The 27,119-nt window shown below is 45.0% G+C and overlaps 1 protein-coding gene across 1 annotated transcript in view; it reads right to left on the bottom strand.

Annotated features, from left to right (window-relative positions):
* LOC144610705 (uncharacterized) overlaps nt 1-27,119 on the bottom strand; it is a 197,394-nt gene that overhangs the window by 159,122 nt on the left and 11,153 nt on the right. The window contains 1 exon segment of the mRNA XM_078429606.1: nt 15,424-15,505. Within this exon segment, the coding sequence (XP_078285732.1) occupies nt 15,424-15,505 (82 nt within the window).

Below are 27,119 nucleotides of genomic sequence, written 5' to 3'. Positions count from 1 at the left end.
TCTAGATGAACACTCAGAACACCGCTAACCTACAAAACTGTGGAGAGGTTAAACCAACATGGATATAATAGACCAAATAGACTCCTTTTGTATTGTAAATTCCAATCATTCTAGGGGTGCCACCTATCTCACTCCCAAATACGGGACAAGGTGACGTCACCGCCCCACGCCCCATGTGGCCTCACCCAGCCAGCGGCCACTTGCTCCCGCTCCACCAATGGCGGCCGTCCGGGCCAGGAGGCGGGTTGATACGCAGCCTCCGTTAGGCGGCGCCCGGGCCTCCGGACCTAGACTGTCCGGAGCTAAAATGTCGGAAACCTAGAGTGTCGGAAACTAAAGCGTTGGGGCCTACAGTGTCGGGGCCTACAGCGTCGGGGCCTACAGCGTCGGGGCCTACAGCTTCGGGGCCTACAGCGCCGGGGCCTACAATGCCTCCCGGGCCTAATATGGGACAAACCAATTTAGCCCAAAATACGGGACAGTTGGCAACCCTACATAATTCGTACCCTGCCAACTAAAACCCTACCCGTCTGATGCCACCTTAATTGACCTCTAAATTGCTTCTAGTTTGCAGGGAGTCAGTGAGAAAGTGTGTTAAAATAGAACTAGCTTGAATGGATGATCAATGATTGGAGAGGACTCGGTGGACCTATTTCCATGCCGTTGCAGCAAAATGTTCTCATATTAATAGAATCGGAGACTCAAATACATCAAGCATACATTTCAATGCTTCATATAACTGGTGGACATTGGTAGAATCAATTAGCAGTTACGTAATTAATTATCAGTTCTGTTTCAAATCTCTTTTGGAGCTTAGATATTCCCGTGTCATCGATTTTGGTCGTTCCCTCAAATATAACAACTTCAAGGACTGGCAATTGTTATTAGTCAGGCACTGCAACCCCACATTGCACACCCGTCCTACCGACAATGATAACACCAGCGGTCAAGATAAGGTGAATCCCAATAGCATCGAGAGAGAAAGCAGGCCAGGGACTGAGATCTTTGGGTGTGGGCAACTAGATTGTCTTGTGACCTGCACTCCAACCCCACCTCCCAGCCATCAATTTCTGCCTTCACATCTGTTTTAGGTCAATGGGGATTAAAAAATAACATCAGAGGCGACAAAGGAAAACAGAGCAAGAGGAGAGAAAGTGAAAGTGAGAGAGAAAATACAGGAAGTTTGGGAGAGAATGAGGGAAAGAAGGAGGAAGTCAAACGAGCGTCGGGTAGTGCCTTTCACAAACGCAGAACAACCAGAAAATAGCGCCTTTCACAAACGCAGAACAACCAGCAAATAGCGTCCCGATAAATTTCTTCAGAGTCAGACGCTTATAAATCGTTGGGATTCCTATGAGCGACAAGTGTTTAATTGTCTTATGTACTGACAATGTACGGAACCATGAAATTCTCACTTGTAGCAGCATAACAGTCCGAATAAATGTAAGACATGCAGATAATATACAAGGAACAAATTCAATAAGTTAATAGCCAGGAGACTAGTGTGAAAACCCCCCCTAAAATCTTAGTCCAACCAAAGACTGTCCATAGAAGTTCATAATTTAGGTCAGTGTTGTAAACTGGAAGACAGTGAATGTTTTGTCACCAATACAGTATATTCAAGAGTGAGATTTCTTGAGATTAAAAAAGACTTAATCGTCTTGAGGAACAAAATCACCATAATTGAATGGTGGAGCAAGTTTGAAGGGCTGAATGATTGACTCCTGCCTCTTTGCTCTATCTACTGCACGAGTTTGAACTGATTGCATCTATGTTTAGTATGCCTGGTCTGAATAGTATGCAAAATAAAGCTTCTCACTTACCAGGGTTACCAGGGTCACTTACTTGGTTCTCCAGAACCAGGGGCCACAGTTTAAGAATAAGGGGTAGGCCATTTAGAACGGAGATGAGGAAAAACTTTTTCATTCAGAGAGTTGTGAATCTGTGGAAGGCAGTGGAGGCCAGTTATCTGAAAGCATTCAAGAGAGCTAGATAGAGCTCTTAAGGATAGCGGTGTCAGGGGGTATGGGGAGAAGGCAGGGATGGGGTACTGATTGAGAATGATCAGCCATGATCACATTGAATGGTGGTGCTGGCTCAAAGGGCCGAATGGCCTACTACTGCACCTATAGTCTATTCTCTATTAAACCTAAACCTGAGACAATTTTACCCATTAAAATTCTCCTCAGCTAAATGGTCACTCTTTAATAACGTGACATTTGTTGAGGGGGGATATTCACATTTCCAAATATCCCTCTCTCCGTCCTCCTTTACTACAATAGTAAACCTGCATCATACAAATGGAAAATCTGCCATTATTTTCTTTTGCAATTACAGTAAACCCTCACAATAACGGACCTCGGAGGGGGACGAGGTGGGGAGGATGGTGCCCAACATTGCCGACTGTCCGTTATAATCGAGCGAGGGGGGGGGGAAATATTAACTAGTTCAACTCAAGGACGAGAGGAAAGAAACGTGGCTTTGCGGGGGGGTGGGGGAGTAAACTAGGGGGAATTCATAGGCCAGGGAGCCACAGAACTCCCGGCTCACACGCAGTGCGCCAGGGACGGGCCCGGCACTCACACCGCCTTCACGCCGCTCGCTCCGCTCCAGTGACCTGAAGCTCCTGCCACATGGCGGCAGCTCGGTGGATAACTGGTGGAAGCAGGGAGGGTGGCAATGGCAGCCTCTGTCCGCTGTAACCAAAATCTGCTGCACAGAGGTCCTTTATTGCGAGGGTTTACTGTATTTATCTCTAATACCAGCGGTATGAACATCGACTTCTCCAACTTTAGATAGTTCCTCTGACCCTCTCTTCCCCTCCCCCTTCCCAGATCTCCCTCTATCTTCCTGTCTCCACCTATAACCTTCCTTTGTCCCGCCCCCTGACATTAGTCTGAAGAAGGGTCTCGACCCGAAACGTCACCCATTCCTTCTCTCCTGGGATGCTGCCTGATCTGCTGAGTTACTCCAGCATTTTGTGAAATAAACACCTTGTATTTATCTCTAAGCTTTATTCAAACCAGGGGAGGGGAGGGGGGCAGGGATCACAGGGCTCCCAAAGTAAGGGGTCAGTCATTCAATAAGATAATAAATATTCTCTCTCTCTCTCTGAACAGGAGGAGGAGGAGGAGGATAGTAGAGGCTCAATAATTAAATGTATTCAAGATAGAGATTAATAACTTTTAAGGGAATTAAGAGATGAGGGATTAGCACCAGAAAGTGTTGCTGAGGTAAAGGAAGAGCCATGATATTATTGGAATTCTCTGCCTCAGAAGGCAGTGGAGGCCAGTTCTCTGAATCCATTCAAGAGAGAGCTAGATAGAGCTCTTAAGGATAGCGGAGTCAGGGGGTATGGGGAGAAGGCAGGAACGGGGAACTGATTGAGAATGATCAGCCATGATCACATTGAATGGCGGTGCTGGCTCGAAGGGCCGAATGGCCTCCTCCTGCACCTATTGTCTATTGAGCTGGCATGAGGGGCTGAATGGCCTTTTCCTCCTATTTCACGTTACATTCTTCTATGACAAAAGGAGATGCGATACAGCCAAGCATCCTCCCCTAATCGCGGCATCTGTGCACCATGACTGACTAAACAATTGGCCATTTATCCCGGTCGAGTTTACAACCATCAGACGAAGTCGTTCAGCTCCTGCTTTTGTGAAAGGCCCGGAGGCCAGTCAGAAGAGAGAGAGCGCTTTCTTCGTTTCCCTTTGCAACTGAAGATGGAAGTAACACGAGTAAAAGCCTTTTAAAGTGTCCCCACAAAGTCAACCATTGTGAGCCGAACGTGGACAAAGACACCGACTATTTGCAGTCTTTTTGACTCGAGCCGCACTCAATCCGGGGTCCGCGGAGAGACAAACAACCTCTTCAAACGCAGGTGGCCGCTCCAACCACACAGCAAAGCTGCACTCCACATACACAGTCCACCACAGGGAGGTTCCCCCAACAAAGAAAGAACTGCATTTCCATAGCGCCTTTTGCACACCTGTTGACATTCCCAAAGCTGGTGCAATGAAAATACATTTCTTCACCCAAACAGTGAATATTTCGGGGGGGAAAAAAGGACCCAAAGCGCTGGTATCACAAAATGCTGGAGTAACTCAGCAGGTCAGGCAGCATCTTGGAGAGAAGGAATGGGTGACGTTTCGGGTCGAGACCCTTCTTTAGACTCAGAAGAAGGGTCTGTAAGGGTCTGAAGAAGGGTCTCGACCCGAAACGTCACCCATTCCTTCTCTCCAAGATGCTGCCTGACCTGCTGAGTTACTCCCAGCATTTTGTGATACCTTCGATTTGTACCAGCATCTGCAGTTATTTTCCTGCACAAAGTGCTGGAGTCACTCGGCGGGTCAGGCAGTATCTTTGGAGAGTGTGGACAAATGATCTTTTAGGATGGGAGTTAGATTTAGCTCTGAAGGCTAAAGGAATCAAGGGATATGGGAAAAAGCAGGAACGGGATACTGATTTTAGATGATCAGCCATGAGTATATTGAATGGCGGTGCTGGCTCAAAGGGCCCGAATGGCCTCCTACTGCATCTATTTTTGTATGTTTCTATCAGACCCTTCTTCAGTCAGAAGGGTCTTTTTTCGAAGGATGAGACCTAATTAGGTGACAAGAAACAGACCAGAAGCAACAGACAAGGCTCTCCAGATAGTCAAACAGCACTCCGCTCAGAGGACTGGAGCTGACAATAGATTATCCCACAACATAGTTCTGCTGACATGTGATAATGCACAAATGCATTGTGCAGCATCTCGTGTCTTAGTGCAACACTGATTCTCCTCACTGAACCTCTGCATAAACATCCACAATATGTTGATAGATGATGAGCCAAGATCCCCTTTTCTTTTTACACGCAAGGCTTACGCAACATCAAAACATGATCTAATCACGAGTCAAAAAGGCAGCCAACTTAACTGTTCAAATACCTTCTCTCCGTGAGTTTTAAGTGGAAAGGATTTGGGTTTGAATTGTGTCAGATTCGCACAGCACTTCACAGCCAATTAAATTTAGCCATTGACCAAAACAAGTGTTTGAGTAACTCAGCAGGTCAGATAGTATCTGTGGAGAAAATGGACAGATGGCATTTTGGGTTGGGACCCTTCTTTGGATACTTGTGCCTCCACTGTCATAACATTGAAAATTTCTGCCAGCAATCTGTGTACAGCGAGCTCCCACAGTCATCGTGCTTAAGACCAACTAATCTGTTTGGTTGATGTTGGCCAAGGGATATTTGTTTGGGCTTGAAGAATAACTCCCTGCTTTTATTTTTTTAAAGATTGCCTCAGGGGTCTTTTAACCGTTGGAGACTTTCGAAATACAGCGTGAAAACAGGCCCTTTGGCCCACAGAATCCGTGCCGAACCTATATACTAACCCACACACACACAATTTTACAACTTACCGAAGCCATTAACCTACAAAATTGTATGTCTTTGGAGTATGGGAGGAAACCAGAGCACCCAGAGTAAACCTACATGGTCACAGGGCAAACGTACAGACTGCACCCATAGTCAGGATCAAACCTAGGTCTCTGGCACTGTAAGGCAGCAACTCTACCATTGTGCCTTGGTTTGAATATGCTCATGTATGATATGAATTAACTGCAAAGCATGCAAACATTTTCCTCTGTTTCTCAGTACATGTTACAATATTAAACAGATACCGACATTCAATACAAGGAGGAACTATATGTCCTTGCATTCTCCATGCACTGGAGATACTGCACTGGATACCAGAGATAATAGAGCAGATTAAGATAGACCACTCGACCCTAAAAACCTTAACATGTCACGGCGCCATTTTAGTAGGCAGAAACTTGCAGAAACATTTAAAAAGAAAAATAACAAAAATCTGTGAATTAATAGATGAGATATATTCTGCATTTTAATGGAAGAAAATAACTGCAGATGCTGGCACAAATCGAAGGCATTTATTCACAAAATGCTGGAGTAATTCAGCGGGTCAGGCAGCATCTCAGAAGAGAAGGAATGGGTGACCTTTCGGGTCGAGACCCTTCTGTCTTGACCCGAAACGTCACCCATTCCTTCTCTCCTGAGATGCTGCCTGGCCTGCTGAGTTACTCCAGCATTTTGTGAATAAATGCCTGCATTTTAATGGTATCATCACACATACTGTTCCCCCAAAACACTGATTACACTGCGAGAGGCAAAGCGAACGGCGGGTTTTGCTTACTAAAATGGTGGATGTCACGCTCCTTTGCGTACTACACTTCAGTATAGACGATTTCAACGGAGTGGTTCATCTTGCTCCGCTAGTATCTTTGCTGGGTACTGCAGCATATTTCAATTGTGTTCCTGCACATCTCAATATTCACTGGCTCCTGTTATGCATTTCAATAGTACAGCACACCTCAATATTCACCCCAAAATTATGGGACTCCCTTAATACACTTGGTCTCCACACAAATATAAAATACTACAGGGGTCTCTTCTCTTTTCCATTATGAGTGCCTTCGCAACCTTATATTCCACTCCATGATCTTCTACCATCCTGTTTCACAATGCTCCGTGCCATGGTGTAATACAATGGGCCTAATTGTTTATTTCCTGTTAAATTAAAGTTAAGAGATTTATGTAGACATAAGGAACTGCAGATGTTGGTTTACAAAATAAAAAGACACACTGCTGAAGCAACACCGTGGGTCAGGCAGCATCTCTGAAGAACATGGATAGGTGATGTTTCAGTGGAGAAACAAGGAACTGCAGATGCTGGTTTACACAAAAAGGTCATAAAGTGCTGGAGTAACTCAGTGAACCAGGAGAACATGGATAGTTTCCGGTCAGGGGCGTTCTTCAGACTGGTTTCAGAGGTTTATGCACCCTTCTACTTCAGGGGAAGGCTTAAAAAGCCTCTTAAGTGTAGATCGGTGAATGGCGTTATAAATGTGATCACCTGATTTGCTTTTAAAAAAAGGCTAAGGCGTGCTGATTCCCTCTGGCGCTTGCTTTCATTAATCCTTGCAGGGTTACGCAAAGGTTTTCTTTCATCAAATGGGCTGGTCCTTCTGCCTTGTTGATCAGACAGCAAGCAGCATTCACTCCAGTGACATGGAGACCAGTTAGTCCAGTTATAGACCACCAAGCACACTGCACCCAGCCCCCAGCCCCCTCACACACCACACCCAGGACCTCCTGCTCACAACAGCAACATTCTGCCTTTTCCAAGCAGCTTTGCAATAGGAGTATGGTGCATTAAAGAAATATTAAGTTATTTAAAATGAAGGACTTAATCCGAAATATCACCTATCCACGTTCTCCAGAGAAGCTGCCTGATCCGCTGAGTTACTCCAGCACTTTATGTCTTTTTTTTAAACCAGCATCTGCAGTTCCTTATGTGCAGGAAGGAACTGCAGATGCTGATTTAAACCGAAGATAGATACAAAATGCTGGAATAACTTCAGACTGGACTTCAGACCCTTCCGAAGGGTCTCAACTCAAAACGTCACCCATTCCTTCTCTCCAGAGATGCTGCCTGTCCCGCTGAGTTACTCCAGCATTTTGTGTGTATCTGCAGTTCCTCATTTCTCTTAACACTTGCCAGGCTTCGTCCCGCCCCCACCGCTACTTTGCAGCTTTCTTCCCACTACTGCATGAGGAGATATTAAGATGTTCTGAAGAAGGATCGCGACCCGAAACTTCACCCATTCCTTCTCTCCAAAGATGCTGCCTGTCCCGCTGAATTACTCCAGCATTTTGTAACCATCGTCAATATTAAGATGGTGCTTGGTTGAACTTGTTTAAACCAGTGAGGGAGAGAGTGGAGGAGGCGTCTGTGAAGGGCAAGGGCATTCTGTGATGTCGAGGTGTGTAGCAGTCAACCATGACCAAAGATACTAGAGGAACAAGATGGACCACTCCGTTGAAATCGCCTATACTGAAGCGTAGTATGCAAAGGAGAGTGACGTCCGCCATTTTAGTTGGCAAAACCCGCCGTTCGCTCTGCCTCTCGCAGTGTAATCAGTGTTTTGGGGGAACAGTATGTGTGTTGATACCATTAAAATGCAGAATATATCTCATCTATCAATTCACATATTTTTGTTATTTTTCTTTTTAAATGTTTCTGCAAGTTTCTGCCGACTAAAATGGCGCCGTGACATACTACGGTTTTTAGGGTCGAGTGATCTATCTGGCTCCTCTAGTATCTTTGGCCACGACCGATGAGTCCTTCGCATGTCTGCAGTGAGTGTAAAGCTCCCTCTCATGTCCTCCTCCTCTCTATTGACCCTTACTCAGCATGGTGACAAGGTAGACACAAAATGCTGGAGTAACTCAGTGGGTCAGGCAGCATCTCTGAAGTAGGGGAAAAAAAGATGGTGTTTCGGGTCGGAACCCTTCTTCAGACTGAAAGACAGAAGTGGGGAGGGGGAGGCTGGAGGCGAGGAAAGTCAAGAACAAATAAGGCCGGCAGTCTTTCCATTTGAAGAACGGTTCCAGCCCAAAACGTCACCCATTCCTTCTCTCCAGAGATGCTGCCTGACCCGCTGAGTTACTCCAGCATTTTGTGTCTGTCTTCAGTTTTCAACCAGCATCTGCAGTTCCTTCCCACACATGGTGACAAGGTACCTACATGGGTAACGTTGCCCAAGCACAAATCTTGCAGACACAAGGAAATGCAGATGTTGGTTTATAGAACAAGACACAAAGTGCCTGAGTAACTCCACGGATCAGACAGCATCTCTGCAGAATATGGAAAGGCAGCACGTCGGGTGGGGAAGAAGAGTTTCGACCCGAAACACCACCTTTTCCTTTCCTCCAGAGATGCCGCCTGACCCGCTGAGTATTACTACCCAGATTTGTGACATTGAGGCCTCATTCAGGCCGGGAGGGTAATTTCTAACTGCTAGTCATTTAGACCCAAACTTTCTTATTCTAGAATGAAAGAGACTGATAACATTTTCTTTAAACTACTATTCAACAGCCAAGGCACAGAGAGACAAAAATTAAGTACCAATGTGAGATGTGGGCTAATAAATCCCACAGGGAGCAGCGTAAACATGGACCAGAAGGAATAGCAAAGACAGATTTACAAAACAACGAGATGGGGAATGGAATATTACAGAGATGGACATAAAATGCTGGAGTAACTCAGCTGGGACAGACAGCATCTCTGGAGAGGAGGAATGGTTGACGTTTTGAGTCGAGACCCTTCGGAGGGGTCTAGATCCGAAACGTCACCCATTCCTTCTCTCCAGAGATGCTGCCTGTCCCGCTGAGTTGCTCCGGCATTTTGTGTCTATCTTCAGTTTAAACCAGCATCTGCAGTTCCTTCCTACACATATTGCGGAGTGTTCTCAACCTTAGGACCATGACCAATATGGGATCACAAAGATGAAAACCAAACAGGGTCACGATAAGCATTAATTTATTATTTAGATTGCTTTATTGAAACATTCAGAGAGATGCAAAAACGTAGCACTGTTGTGTGTTGGTGAAGTCACTGGACAAGCAATCCTTGATCCAGAGACACGTTCAAACCAGACCACAGCAGATGGAGAATTTAAGTAATTATATAACCTGGAATTGAAACACATAAGCTAGCCTGACTCATGGAAACCGTGCTGCAAATAAACTTCTGTTTCACTGCTATTTTTCAGGGAAGGAACTCTCTTGTTCTGACTCGGTGTGGACCAGATGTGACTTCAGACCCATGAGTGAGCTTAGAGATACAGCATAGAAACAGGCCCTTTCAGCACACCGGGTCCGTGCCGACCACGATCCCCACCCATTCTAGGGTCCTTCCGCTGCTGGACATGGGGGGCCGGGTGTGGTGGAGACGCCCCTCCAAATAAGGGAAGGGATTCTGTGTAAATCCGGCAATGAATATCTGTATTGAATGTATAACCTCCGGGAATGTCGGATGGAGTTTTTGAAAAGAAAATGTTTTGTAAATATTTATTACTGGAATAAAGTATTTTTTGATATATTAAAAAAAAAGATCCCCGCACATTAACACTATCCTATACCCACTAGGGACAATTTTTACATTTACCAAGCCAATTAACCTCCAGAGATGCTGCCTGACCCGCTGAGTTACTCCAGCATTTTTTGATACCTTCAATTAGGTTTTAAATGCTGATTATTTATGCGATAATGTCAATAATCAGGCATTGAAATGCATTCTGTGCACTATTTTAAGGTGACAAGAAATCTTAGTTAAAAAGCTTGTGGATTACTTGAGATAGGGTGGAAGAAGGTTTTAGTGCAGCATAAACCATGGCATAGTACAAATAGCTTGCTCCTATGCTGAAAATTCAATGCAAGTCTGTTCCACTATCCAGTCCAGGCCTTTGCATAGACTGACTCAACAGGTTGTTTCACGTACACAGAGTTCACAGGCTTGTTGTGTTCCCAAGCTTTTACTCCTGAGCTTAATACCATCCACCTGCCCGAAAAAAATTCCAGCACAGATGGAATTTCACCTGCTCCACATACCTGTCAATTTATCTCAATGCAAGATTCAAAACAGTCAGGTTCAAGGCTCCTAATCAGAGGGGAAAATCTCAAGCTCTTCACATCTCTCCATGACACACATCTGCAGTGCCAAACTTTCTGTGCTTGATCTTATCAACAGGTATTGTACTGCAACTTGCATTACCCCTCCTTAGACTTTTAGAGACAGTGTGGAAACAGGACATAGAGTCCGCACAGACCAACAATCACCCCCTTGCAATAGCTCTATCCTACACGTTAAGGTCAATTTACAATTTTACAGAAGCCAATTAACCTATAAACCTGTACGTCTTTGGAGTGTGGGAGGAACCTGGAGCACCAGGAGAAAACCTGTGTGGACACAGGGATAAAGCAGTAACACATACAGACAGCACCCGAGGTCAGGATTGAATCTGGGTCTCTGGCGCTGTAAGACAGTAACTCAACTGCTGCTCCACTGTGCCACACTATGATGAAAGATGCTTAAATGCTGTGATGACAGGCTGTTTATTAAGGAGACAACTCACTGAAATTCCTCATCGACCTCTTGGATAAAAGACAACTCGAGGATAGAATATTGCTACACAGTGAGTGGTCACACATTATGTAGAACAGTGCTGGAGTAACTCAGCGGGTCGGGTAGCATCTCTGGAGGACATGGATAGGTGATGTTTCAGGTCGGGACCCTTCAAGTCTCAAGAAGGGTCTTCTTGAGACACTTCGCCTATCCATGTCCTCCAGAGATGCTGCCTGAGCTGCCGAGTTGCTCCAGTACTTTATGTTCTCTGCAAGGTTCCAGCATTTATCGTGTGTACGCGTTATAAACGTCATCTCCACAAAAGAGTAGGTCTATGGCACTTAGTTTTGCTGCCTCATGGTTCAATCTCAGGTGCCATCTGTGCAGAATTTGTGACCCTACAAATTTCCTCCTGGTACTCCAGATACGTCTCACATCCCAAAGACGTTATGGAGGGTAGCTGAATCGGCCACTTAAATAACCCCTTATTGTAAGGAAGTGGCAGGAGAGTCAGGGGGAATTTTGATAGAAAATAAATTGTAGGGATATCGGTTGGGAAATGGGATTGAAGGGTGTGATTGGAGAGCCAGCACAGACATGTTGGGCCAAATGGCCACCATCTACAAGATAATTACTTTTTTTTTTCAAAACAACTTAGTTTAGTTTAGATACAGCGCAGAAACAGGCCCTTCGGCCCACCATGCCCGCACCAACCTGCAATCACCCTGTACACTAGCACCATCCTACGGACAACTTACCATTTTACCAAAGCTAATTATCCTATGACTTGTACATCCTTGGAGTGTGGGAGGAAACCGGGGCACCCGGAGAAAACCCACGCAGGTCATGAGAAGAACACACAAACTCCGTACAGACAGCACCCGTAGTCAGGATGGAAATCAGACCCTGACCACGGGTGCTGTCCATACGGAGTTTGTACATTTTCTCCATGACCTGCGTGGGTTTTCTCCAGGTGCCCTGGTTTCCTCACACACTCCAAAGGCGTACAGGTTTGTAGGCTAATTGGCTTGGTATAATTATAAATTGTCCCTAGTGTGTGTAGGATAGTGTTAGTGTGCGGGGATCGCTAGTCGGCAGGCCGAAGGGTCTTTTTTTTTGCGCTGTATTTCTAAACTAAACTAAAAAATTTCAATGCACTGAATATTAGACAATAGACAATAGGTGCAGGAGGAGGCCATTCGGCCCTTCGAGCCAGCACCGCCATTCAATGTGATCATGGCTGATCATTCTCAATCAGTACCCCGTTCCTGCCTTCTCCCCATACCCCGACTCCGCTATCCTTAAGAGCTCTATCTAGCTCTCTCTTGAATGTATTCAGAGAATTGGCTTCCACTGCCTTCTGAGGCAGAGAATTCCACAGATTGGCACTTATTCCCAAAGTACTGACTGTCTCCAGATTACCTCAATTTCACACATTCCCAGAACACAGCTGTCTTGCATTTGGACTGTCATGTGGCATGGAATACAGAGCATTGCCTGTGGTATGTCAAAGAATCTGCACAGACAATGAAGCTAACCCCCCCTCTCCCCACCCCTTCCTAATATACTTAATCGTCAACCTTTAAAGTTGAGCGTCACAAAATCCCACAAATCAGATTTAATAGCTGTGCATAGTTAGTGAATGGAAAATCTGGCTTCTGCATGCAATAAGGTCTTGGACTCCACTAAACGGGCCTTGCTTCAGACTGGCGATGTAAACCAGCACCAAAGCGACAGAATCTGTTGAACTCTCTGCCTCTCCTGACGCCTGTGGCGGTCCCTGGGGATCAGGCCACTCCTTGGGTCAGCCCCCTCGTCACTTGACGGACAGGCGTAAGGGGTTAAAAGCCAGCCCGTTGGGAGGCGTGGCTCATCCCTAGGTGGACAGGAGCTCACAGCCTAATAAAGACCTTTATCCAAAACTGCCTGGCATCCTGCCTTTTCTCTGGCCTCCGCCAGGCCACTACACTACTAATGGTCGACACAAAAAGCTGGAGTAACTCAGCGGGACAGGCCGCATCTCTGGAGAGATGGAACGGGTGACGTTTCAGGTCGAGACCATTCTCCAGACTGAAGAAGGGTCTCGACCCGAAACGTCACCCATTCCTTCTCTCCAGAGATGCTGCCTGTCCCGCTGAGTTACTCCGACTTTTTGTGTTTAAACCAGCATCTGCACTTCCTTCCTTCACATCTATTAATGGCCAATGGTTTCTTTATTGTTGCGTGTTCCAGGTACAGGTTGCATTCAGCTCAGCAAGACTATCCCCGTACATGAACACAATCCCCCAGTCAGTACACCATGCACGGAACGGCCCACCGAGTCCATATGCAAGACGCACCATTTGGACACCATTACACCACAAAATAACAACCAGTTCATTTGAGTAGCTTACAACAAGTGCCGTTGTAAGCTTGTTGATCATTAAATTCTCCAATTTTAGGTAACAACTTCCCCCCCCCCCTCCCCCACCTCCACATTTCCCCCCTCTCTTCCCCTAGCCCCACCTGAATGCATATTATTTTTCCCTACTACCCTGCCCCCTTTTCCCCTATTCCTTCTTACTTCACAATTTATGCCTTCACTCCTTATATTACAGCATTTTGCTTTCTTCCCATCTCTGGTTTTGTCCATCCATCTGCCTACCCCTCCCCCACCTATCACTTGCCAGCCCTTGTCGTGCCCCCACCCCGTTTCTCAGCTTTCTCCCCCCCCCCCCACTATAAATAGTCTGACAAGGCACCTGACCCGAAACGTCGCCTATCCATGTCTTCCAGAGATGCTGCCTTAGAGATAGCACGGTAACAGGCACTTCACCCCAAGAAGTCCATGCCGACCAGCGATCACCTCTTACACTAGCACTATCCTATTCACTAGCGACCATTTACAATTTATTTTTAACCAAAGCCAATTAACCTACAAACCAGTACTATCTTTCAATGTAGGTATTTGGTTCCTCGTGTTGGACTAATCATTCCAGCATCGATACCGAGCAAAGACTTCTTTAAAATCTCAAGACAAGACAAAAGAGAAAGCATCAACCAATTCCTATCTCTGACCAGACAAGAACAAGCTGCTTGTTAAAATATGTGCTTTGCTCCTGAAATCAGTGACAGCTCAGTGACCTAAACTTTGTTGACTTAGCAGCATTCCATTGCCTCATGTTAGTCACTGGACTGGAGATACACTGATAACAGTCAGGAATAATCTCCATATGCATCTTACTGTGATAAAGACCCAAAAGACTTACATTGGAAATGTGCTTTCCAGAATGTTTCAAAATCTTCACAGCAACTTGAATTCATGTACTTTTGTTTTGATGTGTCCTAATGTCAATCAGCATGTACTCAAGTCCTCCAACTCAACAAGTCACCAGCCATTTATACCAATCCTGCACAAATCCCATTATATTCTACCCACATTCCCATCAACTACTCCCGCCCTTCCACTCAATCATATACTGCCATTCAGCGACAGTGCCCTCCATAATGTTTGGGATACAGATCTGTTTTTAGACATTTTGGTTTCACCATGTAGAAATTACAGCAGTGTTTATACATAGTTAGAATACTAAACATGACTTCTTTCATTCACATGACATTGCTGTGTCCCAAACATTATAGTGCCCTGAAATGGGGGGGGGGTCGGGGACTATGTATAAACACAGCTGTAATTTCAACATGGTGAAACCAAAATGCATAAAAATACCCTTTAATAAAATCTGACAATGTGCACTTTAATCACATGTGATTTTTTTCTATTACAAATCTCAAATTGAGGAGTACAGAGGCAAATAACTAAATGATGGGTCTTTGTCCCAAACATTATGGAGGGCACTGTATACACTGAGAGCCATTTACAGCAGCCAATTAACCTACCAACCCACACGCCTTTGGGAGGTGGGAGGACAGTGCAAATGGGAGAACATGCAAACTCCACACAGAACCTGGACTGCAGGTGCTGTGTGTCAGCAGCTCTATTTGATGAACCACTGTGCCAAGTATAGTAAAACAGCAAGCATTATCATTGCACTCATCCAAAGTCCAGACAGCAAAGTGAAAAACGTGCTTATTCTTGGTACTCCTAACTGTTATTCATCTCTGGGTGGCACGGCGGTAGAGCTGCTGCCTCACAGCGCTAGAGTCCCGGGTTCTAACCTGACTGTGGGTGCTGTCTGCATGGAGTTTGTACGTTCTCCCTGTGATCTGTGTGGGTTTTCCCCGGGTGCTCCGGTCTCCTCCCACACTCCAAAGACGTAGGTTAATTGGCTTTGGTAAAAATTGTAAAACTAGCTGCCCCCGGTTTTCCGTGACTAAACTTCCATTTCACTTGCTGCGGAACATCGTGGAGGAGTACTTGTGGGCAGTCGGGGCACAATACGACACACACCGATGAAATGCATGCACATGCGTCCAAACACGTCTCATGGTCTCTGATCAAAAGGGAGACTTACAGGCACGACGCATCCCCGTGTAGGCTCCTGATGCACTGTCCGCTGTTCTCACATGGACGGTGATTATCCTGGCACTGCAGGGCTGTGGACGAAAGAGCGAGGGGGGTCACTGCATGAATGTGGGCTTCAATACAACGCGCAAAACAGCAAGTCAACAGGCAAATAAACAACGGCAACACGAGGCTCAGGAACCTTTGAAGTATTATTCCTGCAGGAATGCAGGAGGCTTTGGCAAACTAGACACAGAAACATAGAAAATAGGTGCAGGAATAAGCCATATGATCCAGCACCACCATTCAATATGATCATGGCTGATCATCCAAAATCAGTACCCCGTTCCTGCTTTCTCCCCATTAGCCCTAAGAGCTAAATCTAACTCTCTCTTGACACAGCAAGATCCCACAAACATATGATTGTGACCAGATGATCCTTCTTGTTTTATTTGCAGTTATTTGCAGTAAAAGGATGCAATATTAGTTTATCGTTGCCTTGGATACTGCAGATAACTGACTTGCTCTTCATCCAACACAGTGCTGTGGGAATCAGCAAGACGGAAGTGGAAAGGAGTGAGAAGGGGATGGGGAAGAAGGGAAAAAGAGGGAGAGTGCAAGGGAAGAGAAAAAGAGAAACAAGACAGAAAAAAGTACTCAATTGATTGAAAGTAAAGAAACTGACAATCCGAACCATGATAATGCTAAATTAATATTTCACTTTAAATATAAATGCTTCCAGTTGTAATCTGATTCAGAAAGAGCTTCATCAGTAAATCTGATTACTTTCACTTAAAAACCATGGGAAATGTATCTTGCTCTTGACAAAACTTTGTAATACACACACACGGAATCATTGGATTTTACAATGCAGAAAGAGGTCAATCACCTTGATGTGCTTGCACTGGCTCAGAACAGGGGGTCAAATTCGGTCCCACGCTCCAACATGTCCCTCATAACCCTGCAATTTACAAGTACCCAATTGCACTCTAAACATTCTTACAGAGTCTGCTTCCGCTTTTTCAGTAGTGTGTTCCAGATGTCTGTGTGTGAAAAACATTCCCCTTCATTTCCTGTCCTAAAGCTGCTGGAAGATGCTGTGAAACACGCAACCACCTAGAAAGGATGCAGCAGAGACCATGGGACAACTGACCCATTGTCCCAGTGCCTATTCCACTCACCTAGTCTCATTCACCTGCTTCATTGCCTTAGCTACATGTACACTATATATATATATAAACATAGCACAAAAAGTAAGGAAATTTGTGTTTGGTAGATTATTTCTTAGTTGCAACAATGCTTCTTGGCAATAAATCTTATACCGTTGGAAAGCCTGTTTATTTCCCTTTTAAATGGTGCCACATTTGTAAGGAACATGCATTTGTGGGATGAGCAGCAGAGCTGAGTATATGGGTTGCGCCCATGAAAAATTTGCCAAATCGTCTCTGCCAATGCCAAACAGCTTATTCTGCTGTTGCTATTGACTCTTGTTTTGAGCTTCTGGTACCCCCAGGTGCTGACAATCAGGTGCCTGATTGGCACCTGATTGGCAGCATCTGTGAGCATGGGCCCTGCTACAGTGGTCAGTAGGTGTCTGCTCCAAGAATCGGCATGCCACGTTTGACTGATCTGGATAGGGCCCATGCGATAGGGCAACTTCAAGCTGGTGTTCCGCAAAACCAAGTTGCGGCATTATTTGGAGTGAGCCCTAGTACCATCTCCAAAGTGAAGGCCAAGTTCCATATAACGGGGGATGTCAGAGACAGGCCGCGAAGTGGGCGTCCCAAGAAGACGACACCCGAAGAAGACCGTTTCCTCACCCTGTCAGCACTTAGGAACCGTAGGCTGTCTTCTACAGATTTGCAGTCAAGGTTTGCAGGACGATATGGCCGACGGCTCTCTGCCCAGACAATTCGGAACAGACTGCATGCAGCCGATCTCATAGGGCTGCCAGGAGGCCTGCCATGACCGCCCTTCACCGTCAGGCCCGTTTGCGCTGGTGTCGGCAACACGTGCACTGGAACCTGAACATGTGGAGGAACGTTATGTTCAGCGATGAGTCCAGATTCTGCCTACGGCAGTTGGATCATAGGGTCAAAGTGTGGAGAAGACGCGGAGAACGCTATGCTGATTGCTGCACCGATAGAGTAACATCTTTTGGTGGAGGCAGTGTGATGGTGTGGGGCGGCATCTCCCTCACTGGAAAAACGAGGCTTGTCATCATTGGAGGCAATCTCAATGCAGAGAGATATCGAGATGAGATTCTGCAACCAGTGGCAATCCCATATCTCCACAGTCTGGGACCGAACTCTATCCTCCAAGATGACAATGCTCACCCCCAGAGCAGGGTTTCTCAGAGACTACCTCCAGAATTTGGGAGTGGAGAGGATGGAATGGCCTGCCAGCAGTCCTGACCTCAACCCCATTGAACACTTGTGGGATCAGCTTGGGCGTGCTGTTCGTGCCAGAGTGACCAACACAACCACGTTGGCTGACTTGCGACAAATGCTGGTTGAAGAATGGGATGCCATCCCACAACAGTGTGTGACCAGGCTGGTGACCAGCATGAGGAGGAGGAGGTGCCAGGCTGTTGTGGCTGTGTATGGTTCTTCCACACGCTACTGAGGCTCCTGTTTATTAAATGAATAAATTGTTAAATTGCCAATATGTCGTTTCTTCAGACTTCAATCATTCAATCCACCAAACAACACCGAACAAGAGTCAATGGCAGAATAAGCTGTTTGGCATTGGCAGAGAAGATTTGGCAGATTTTTCATGGGCGCAACCCACATACTCAGCTCTGCTACTCATCCCACAAATGCATGTTTCTTACAAATGTGGCACCATTTAAAAGGGAAATAAACAGGCTTTCCAACGGTATAAGATTTATTGCCAAGAAGCATTGTTACAACAAAGAAATAATCTACCAAACACAAATTTCCTTACTTTTTGTGCTATGTTTATATATATATATATATATATACACACACAAACAGAAATCAATATGTGTGTGTGTGTATATATGTATGTGTATATATGTATGTGTGGGTGTGTATACGTATGTGTATATATGTATATGTGCATGTGTCTATATGTATATGTGTGTGTGTAAGGGTATAGATGCACATGTGTGTATGTGTGAGTATATGTTTATGTGTGTGTATGTCTATATAAATGTATGTGTGTGTTTATGTGTATATGTGCGTGTATGTCTATATATGCATATGTGTGTGTATGTCTATATATGCATATGTGTGTGTATGTCTATATATGCATATGTGTGTGTATGTCTATATATGCATATGTGTGTGTGTGTGTGTGTGTGTGTGTGTGTGTGTGTGTGTGTGTGTGTGTGTGTGTGTGTGTGTGTGTGTGTGTGTGTGTAAGTAGATAAATACTTACAGATATACACACACACATTTTTCCCCTTTCAAATTTACTATCAACACTGTTCCGACTGCCCTCTCTGACAGTGTGTACCACATCCTAACACAATGCAAAGTTCTTTCCCCTCATGATACCTCGGGCTCTGCAGCCAACTTCTTAAATTGTGGATTCTCATCGAGTCCGAGCCATGCAGCGTGGAAACAGGCCCGTCGGCCCACCTTGTCCCTGCCAACCAAGTTGCCATCCTGGCACTGGTCCCATTTGTCTCACACCCCTCTATACCCTTCCTACCCACATGCCTGTCCAAATGTCTCTTAAAGTCACCATTGTGATAACCAACCCTTCTGTCACTGGCAACAATTCAGTGAACCCCTTCACAATTTGAAAACCTCAGTCAAATCTCTCATTTTCTCCTGCTCCAACAATTAGTCCAGCTCCCTAACCCTCTTCAAGGAAATTCCTTTTGCATCGAAGGTCATACATCCTCAAGCTTGGTGCCCAGAATGAACATAGTTCTCTAACTTCCCTAAAGCCAAGGATTCCTTCTCAGCTTGTGCTGCCACCTTCAAGATTGCATGTCCTTCCTGATTGCTCTATTGTTCCAACCACCCCCCCCCCCTCCCCAACTCCCCACAATAACATTGTACCATTTAGTTCATGCCTTTCCTTATTCTCACTACCAAAAGCCACCACTTCACACTTAAATAAAACCAGAAATCAATGGGAAAACTCAGCAGGTCAGGCAGCATCTGTGAAAATATATCGGCTTAGCCACTTTACCTTGTTTCCTTTTTTATCCCCTCCCTTTGTTGTTTTTGTTTTCCCCGTGATTTATTTATTTTATAGCATCAATATGGAAGTGGCATTCTTAATCTCGTTGTACTTGTACAATGACAATAAAGATATTGTATTGTATTGTATTGTATTATATTGTATTGGATGCTGCCTGACCTGCTGAGTTTTCCCATTGCATGTTCTACGTTCCGTTGTTTTTATAAACTCTCATGTGGCTAATGAGTCCAATCCAGGCTTTGAAAGATCTTCGGCATTCAGGGCAGGTAATTCCAGATGTCAGATCGGACTCTGGTTGTTGCTGCCTCTCTTTCAGTTTACTTCTCTTTTCTTCTAATTCTATGCACCTGTCGGCTTCGAAGGTCGCTGTTCCTTTTTGGATGATGATTGGCGAGCGTTTCCTGCCCTCGGCATTGGTTTCCCAGTTGTTGATGTCCATTTCACATTTCCTCATGCTGGCTTTTAAAGCGTCTTTGAATCTCTTCTTTTGTCCGCCTCTTTTACGTTTGCCTTCTTTAAGCTGGGAGTGGAAGGTTTGCTTTGGTAGACGCTCGTCTACCATCCGAACAACACGACCGCTCCATCTTAGTTGGTTCTTGATGATGAAGGCTTCGATGCTTGACGTTTTTGCTTCATACACAGTCAAAGTGTCAGGTCTAGGACCTTTCATAAGAACTCATTATGTTCATGAGTTTATCCAGCATCTTCTGTTTTTATTTCAGACTTCCAGCATCTGCAGATTTTATAACCTTCCCTGTTAATTTAATTTACTATGTGTCTGCTAACTTAACAGGATTGCAATATACAGTATCTTATCCACAAGGATAAGTATGTTGTATGTTGCAAGAGCCTACTGTGCCCTTTAGTCAATGGAACAAATTTTGGAGTCAGTGTACACTGGTACACGGGCGGCACGGTAGCGCAGCGGTAGAGTTGCTGCTTTACAGCGAATGCAGCGCCGGAGACTCAGGTTCGATCCTGACTACGGGTGCTGCACTGTAAGGAGTTTGTACGTTCTCCCCGTGACCTGCGTGGGTTTTCTCCGAGATCTTCGGTTTCCTCCCACACTCCAAAGACGTACAGGTATGTAGGTTAATTGGCTGGGTAAATGTAAAAATTGTCCCTAGTGGGTGTAGGATAGTGTTAATGTACGGGGATCACTGGGCGGCACGGACTTGGAGGGCCGAAAAGGCCTGTTTCCGGCTGTATATATATGATATGATATGATGCTACATTGTCAGGTGTTTAATGCAACCGTTGGAAATTAAGCTCAAAATACCCCCATATTATTCCCTTTATTCTGCCCTTCCCCCCTTCCCTTTCCTTACTTTGTGCCTTCCATCCTAAGTGCAGCTCCTTTCCATTACATCTTCTTCATTCATGCCATCCGGCGTCTTTGAAATTGTGTCCAGAATATCCAGGACTGATTCATAATGTATCATCAAAAACACTAGAGGTCTTAATAATAACTTCTGGACAGTCAAATCATGGCAGTAATTTTATACATATACTAGACCAAGTGGACCCGTTGGGCCCAAACCTCTCCTGCATTGGTGCAGCACCCTCTCCTCCCCCTCCCCCTCCCCTCCCCCCCTTCCCCTCCGCCCTTCTCCTCCCCCCACTCCATCCCCCTCAACCCCCCTAATCCTCCCTGCCCCCCTCCTCCCTCCCTAGGAGATAGATTTATGTGAATAACTTTTAAAACATAACACCGATTTCAATGAAACTTCTTCCATTACCACCAAAGGGACGACGGTGAGCGAGGCGGGCCTACAATTGTCGCGTTATCGTGTACCATTTTGGCTGTAGTTCAGGAACAAACAAACGAGAGTTTTAGTATATAGATATATATATGTTTTTTTAAATGTTTACAAAGGAAAATTTGTTTTTACTGACAGTTTATTTCTAGTGAAGAAATGGAGTTGGCTGAGAAGGGAAATGCTGTTGATATTGTGTGCATGGAGTTTCAATAGGTGTTTGGCAAAGTACTACACACAGGATTAGCAGCAAAAGGCATAGCCCCAGAATTGAAGAGAAAGCAGAGACTTGGGTGGTGATGCCATTCCCATGTCTTAAGGCTACATATATATATATTATTTATATGGAAGGCTCGATTGTAATCATGTATAGTCTTTCACCTGACTGGTTAGCACACAACAAAAAGCCTTTCACTGTACCTCGATACACGTGACAATATACTAAACTAAGCTCCACCTCAAGAAACATGAATAGGTCTTAGAGCAGGTTCAAAATTAGTACGATAGACCCAAAATGCTGGAGTGACTCAACGGGTCAGGCAGCATCTCTAGAGAGAAGGAAGGGGTGACGTTTCAGGTCGAGACCCTTCTTCAGACTGAAGGGTCTCGACCCGAAATGTCACCCATTCCTTCTCTCCTGTGATGCTGCCTGACCCGCTGAGTTACTCCAGCATTTTGTGTCTACCTTCGATTTTAACCAGCATCTGCAGTTTTTTTCCTGTTCAAAATTAGCAACATGGTTTCTGGAAAGAGAGCTTTCAGCCACAAGGTTGGCAGAGTTGTTCTCCATGGAACAAACCAGGCGGACTCGAAACGGAAGAAAATGCAGATGCTGGAACCTTGAGTAAAGCACAAAGTGCTGGAGTAACAGCGGTTTAGGCAGCATCTGTGAAGAGAATAGATAGGTGACGCTTTTGAAGAAGGGTCCCAATCCGAAACATGCCTTTCCATTCCCTCCACAGATGAAGGCTGAGGGGAAATGCGGCAGAGTTGCGCAAGATCAAAATGACTGCCGATCGGGCAAAGTGTGTGAGTCTGCTCCATCAGTGAACCGTTCAAAGACCTTAAGAGTACAGGTTTTAAGTTTGGGGCAAAAGATGTGGTGGCATATGGATGGATGAGTGGGACGGAGGAAAACCTTGCTTCTGTTCAGTGCAGGTACGTTCTTGTCTGAAGATGACCAGAAACCAAGGCAATCAGAACTTTCAAAAGGAATTGGATAGGCATAAGATTAGTCATGATTTGGAGAAAGAGCAGAACACGAGGGTGAAGTGATGGCATTGCACTGCTAAGTTTCAGAAAACTGATGACCAATTTCCTATTCTTTTAGATTATAAGTTTCTCAGTATAACCCAGGATGCCTCCCACACAAACCAACTAATTTGACTGCTTTGGGCATGTTGCCAACCTTATACACGCACCCTCTTTACTTTCTGTTACTCAATGTCACTAAAGCCTCCTCATTTTCAGTGACGTTGCCAGCATCTAATTTCCTGTCTAATTTATGAAACGTTTCCTCCAAAAGAAGTAATTTTAATCCCATCCTTAAAATGGCTGCCCTTCACTTGTAACTTCCCTTCTTGTTAGCAACTAACTCCTTGCCTACTCTCTCCTATCGACATTCCTTGTACCCTGCATTTAGCTTGCTTGTCTCGTATATAGGTCGTATAGATTTCGTACAGAGGACATGGGTTTAAGGTGAAGGGGAAAAGATTTAATAGGAATCCGAGGGGGTAACTTTTTCACATAAAGGGTGGTGGGTGTATGGATCAATAGACAATAGATAATAGACAATAGGTGCAGGAGTAGGCCATTCAGCCCTTCGAGCCAGCACCGCCATTCAATGCGATCATGGCTGATCACTCTCAATCAGTACCCCGTTCCTGCCTTCTCCCCATACCCCCTCACTCCGCTATCCTTAAGAGCTCTATCCAGCTCTCTCTTGAAAGCATCCAACGAACTGGCCTCCACTGCCTTCTGAGGCAGAGAATTCCACACCTTCACCACTCTCTGACTGAAAAAGTTCTTCCTCATCTCCGTTCTAAATGGCCTACCCCTTATTCTGCCAGAGGAGGTAGTTGAGGCAGGGAGTATCGCAATGTTTATGGAGGAATTAGACAGGTACATGGATAGGATAGGTTTAGAGGGATATGGGCCAAATGCAAACAGCTGGGACATGTTGGCCGGTGTGGGCAAGTTAGGCCAAAGGGTCTGTTTCCATGCTGTATGAGTCTATGACTCTAAGGCAGTTTGTGATTTCCGCATCACTTTATAATCACTCAAGTTTACATCTGAAACAAGTTGACAATGGTGGCAGAGCTAATCCAGAAGGCCGCGTGCAGTAGAAAGTACCCCAACGGTGAGTCGGAATGCAAGCAGTGCTTACTTACCAAGCTGCAGAAAGTGCCCTGTATGCAGTCAGACACCACTGACACAGTTAATTCAGCAGGTATCACAAAATGCTGGAGTAACTCAGCAGGTCAGGCAGCATCCAGCATCTGCAGTTATTTTCCTACACAGTTAATTCAGCAAGTTACTTTGGGCAGGGGATGGGCATGGGGATGAGGATTCTGGCTTACATGCAATCTGACTTATACAAGAGTTCATGGAACTCAACTCTTACATAAGTCAAGGACTGACTGTAAAGCCAAACATACGAAAATATATCAGCCTCACTGAAATATGTCGATATATGCTAGGCTGTTCCATAAAAATCAAATCTCATTGATGGACATAACACATATGACACAAAATGCTGGAGTAACTCAGCGGGACAGGCAGCATCTCTGGGTAGAAGGAATGGGTGATGTTTTGGGTTGAGACCCTTCTTTAGAAATGTCACCCATTCCTTCTCTCCAGAGATGCTGCCTGAGTTACTCCAGCTTTTTGTGCCCATCTTTGGTTTAAACCAGCATCTGCAGTTCCTTCCAACACATATAGCAGCAAACTCACTGACACACAGTACATCAACCATTAACTCACTGCTGTACAACATTTCTCCTAGTAAGGTAGTCACAAAATGCTGGAGTAACTCAGCGGGTCAGGCAGCATCTCTGGAGAGAAGGAATGCAGTTCTTTCCTACACATATCTCCCAGTAATATAATTGATACTCAAGTCAATATATGTACCAGTAATCTCACTGATAAACACATTCTAGCACACCTACCGGTAATCTCAATGATACTCATGTCAATATATCTGCCAGTAAATATCACCAATGGATACTACCAGGAATGTTTTATTGTGATATCTCCTGAAGCAGAACAATGTGATTCTCACTTGCAGCAGCACAACAGGTTTGTAAACACAATACTCAATAGATAACACAACAAAGAAGTTCAATACATAAAAAGGCAAATGCTGCATAGTGCAAAAACAAAACAAAGCCCAGAGTCCCTGGTGCAAACAAGGCAGTTTGTGGTTTAGTTGGAGTTCAGTGTTCAATAGCCTGATGGTTATTTGGAAAGAAGCTGCCAGCAATGTCAGTCCGAAGAATGGGGTTTCAACCCGAAACGTCACCCATTCCTTCTCTTCAGAGATGCTGCCTGTCCCGCTGAGTTACTCCAGCATTTTGTGTCTACCTTCAAGCAATCCATGATATATACGTCAAAATATCCATGTATAAATTCACATATATACATGGCAACATATCGAGTATCAACATGGTATAAATTTGTTGATGTGTACACAGCATCAGAAGGTTTAGAATACAAATAACAAGGAAATAAGGGAAGAGGTAAATTCAGTGAATTTAAAAGCATCTGTCCCAAGTTGATGCGAATCTACAGGCCCCCAAACAGTAGCCTCGACATAGGGTGCAAGTTGAATCAGGAGCTAAAATTGGCATGTCGCAAATGTAATGCTACGGTGGTTATGGGAGATTTCAACATGCAGGTAGACTGGGAAAATCAGGTTGGTAATGGAACCCAGGAAAGAGAGTTTGTGGAGTGCCTCCGAGATGGATTCTTAGAACAGCTTGTACTGGAGCCTACCAGGGAGAAGGCAATTCTGGATTTAGTGTTGTGTAATGAACCTGATCTGATAAGGGGACTCGAGGTAAATGAGCCATTAGGAGGCAATGACCACAATATAATTATAATAATAATAATAATGCATTACATTTATATAGCGCTTTTCAAACGCTCAAAGACGCTTTACAGGGATTACTAGAACATAGAGAAGTGAATAAATAGATAAATAAGTAAACGAACAGAAAAAGGAGACAGAAGGTAAGGTGACGGTCAGTGGTTGAAGGCAGTACTGAACAGGTGAGACTTCAGTGATGTTTTGAATGTGGTGAGTGAGGAGGAGTCTCTGACGGTTTGGGGTAGTGAGTTCCATAGGGTGGGAGCAGCGATGGAGAAAGCCCTGTCCCCCCCAGGATCTGAGTTTGATCCGTTTATGAATATGATACGTTTTACTCTACAAATTGAGAGGGAGAAGGGAAAATCGGAAGTGTCAGTATTACAGTATAGCAAAGGGGATTACAGAGGCATGAGGCAGGAGCTGGCCAGATTTGACTGGAAGGAGGCCCGAGCAGGGAAGACGGTGGAACAGCAATGGCAGGTGTTCCTGGGAATAATGCAGAAGTTGCAAGATCAATTTATCCCAAAGAGGAGGAAAGATTCTAAGGGGGAGTAAGAGGCACCTGTGGCTGACAAGGGATAGTAAAAGCTTTTTTAGGTATGTGAAGAGGAAAAAAATAGTCAAGGCAAATGTGGGTCCCTTGAAGACAGAAGCAGGGGAATTTATTATGGGGAACAAGGAAATGGCAGACGAGTTGAACCGGTACTTTGGATCTGTCTTCACTAAGGAAGATACAAACAAACTCCCAGATGTTCTAGTGGCCAGAGATCCTAGGGTGACGGAGGAACTGAAGGAAATTCGCATTAGGCAGGAAATGGTGTTGGGTAGACTGATGGGACAGAAGGCTGATAAATCCCCAGGGCCTGATGGTCTGCATCCCAGGGTACTTAAGGAGGTGGCTCTAGAAATTGTGGACGCATTGGTGATCATTTTCCAATGTTCTATAGATTCAGGATCAGTTCCTGTGGATTGGAGGGTAGCTAATGTTATCCCACTTTTTAAGAAAGGAGGGAGAACGAAAACGGGAAATTATAGACCAGTTAGTCTGACATCAGTGGTGGGGAAGATGCTGGAGCCGGCTATAAAAGACGAAATTGTGGAGCATTTGGATAGCAGTAACAGGATCGTTCCGAGTCAGCATGGATTTACGAAGGAGAAATCATGCTTGACTAATCGTCTGGAATTTTTTGAGGATGTAACTAAGAAAATTGACAGGGGAGAGCCGGTGGATGTGGTGTACCTCGACTTTCAGAAAGCCTTCGACAAGGTCCCACACAGGAGATTAGTGGGCAAAATTAGAGCATATGGTATTGAGGTAGGGTGCTGACATGGATAGATAATTGATTGGCAGACAGAAAGCAAAGAGTGGGGATAAATGGGTCCCTTTCAGAATGGCAGGCAGTGACTAGTGGGGTACCGCAAGGCTCGGTGCTGGGACCGCAGCTATTTACAATATACATTAATGACTTGGATGAAGGGATTAAAAGTACCATTAGCAAATTTGCGGATGATACAAAGCTGGGTGCTAGTGTGAACTGTGAGGAAGATGCTATGAGGTTGCAGGGTGACTTGGACAGGTTGTGTGAGTGGGCGGATGCATGGCAGATGCAGTTTAATGTGGATAAGTGTGAGGTTATCCACTTTGGTGGTAAGAATAGGAAGGTAGATTATTATCTGAATGGT

The sequence above is a fragment of the Rhinoraja longicauda genome, chromosome 37, assembly GCF_053455715.1.
Source record: "Rhinoraja longicauda isolate Sanriku21f chromosome 37, sRhiLon1.1, whole genome shotgun sequence".
NCBI classification, from domain to species: domain Eukaryota; kingdom Metazoa; phylum Chordata; class Chondrichthyes; order Rajiformes; family Arhynchobatidae; genus Rhinoraja; species Rhinoraja longicauda.
Note: the sequence above shows the minus strand (reverse complement) of the source record. Positions and strands in the feature narration are given on the sequence as shown.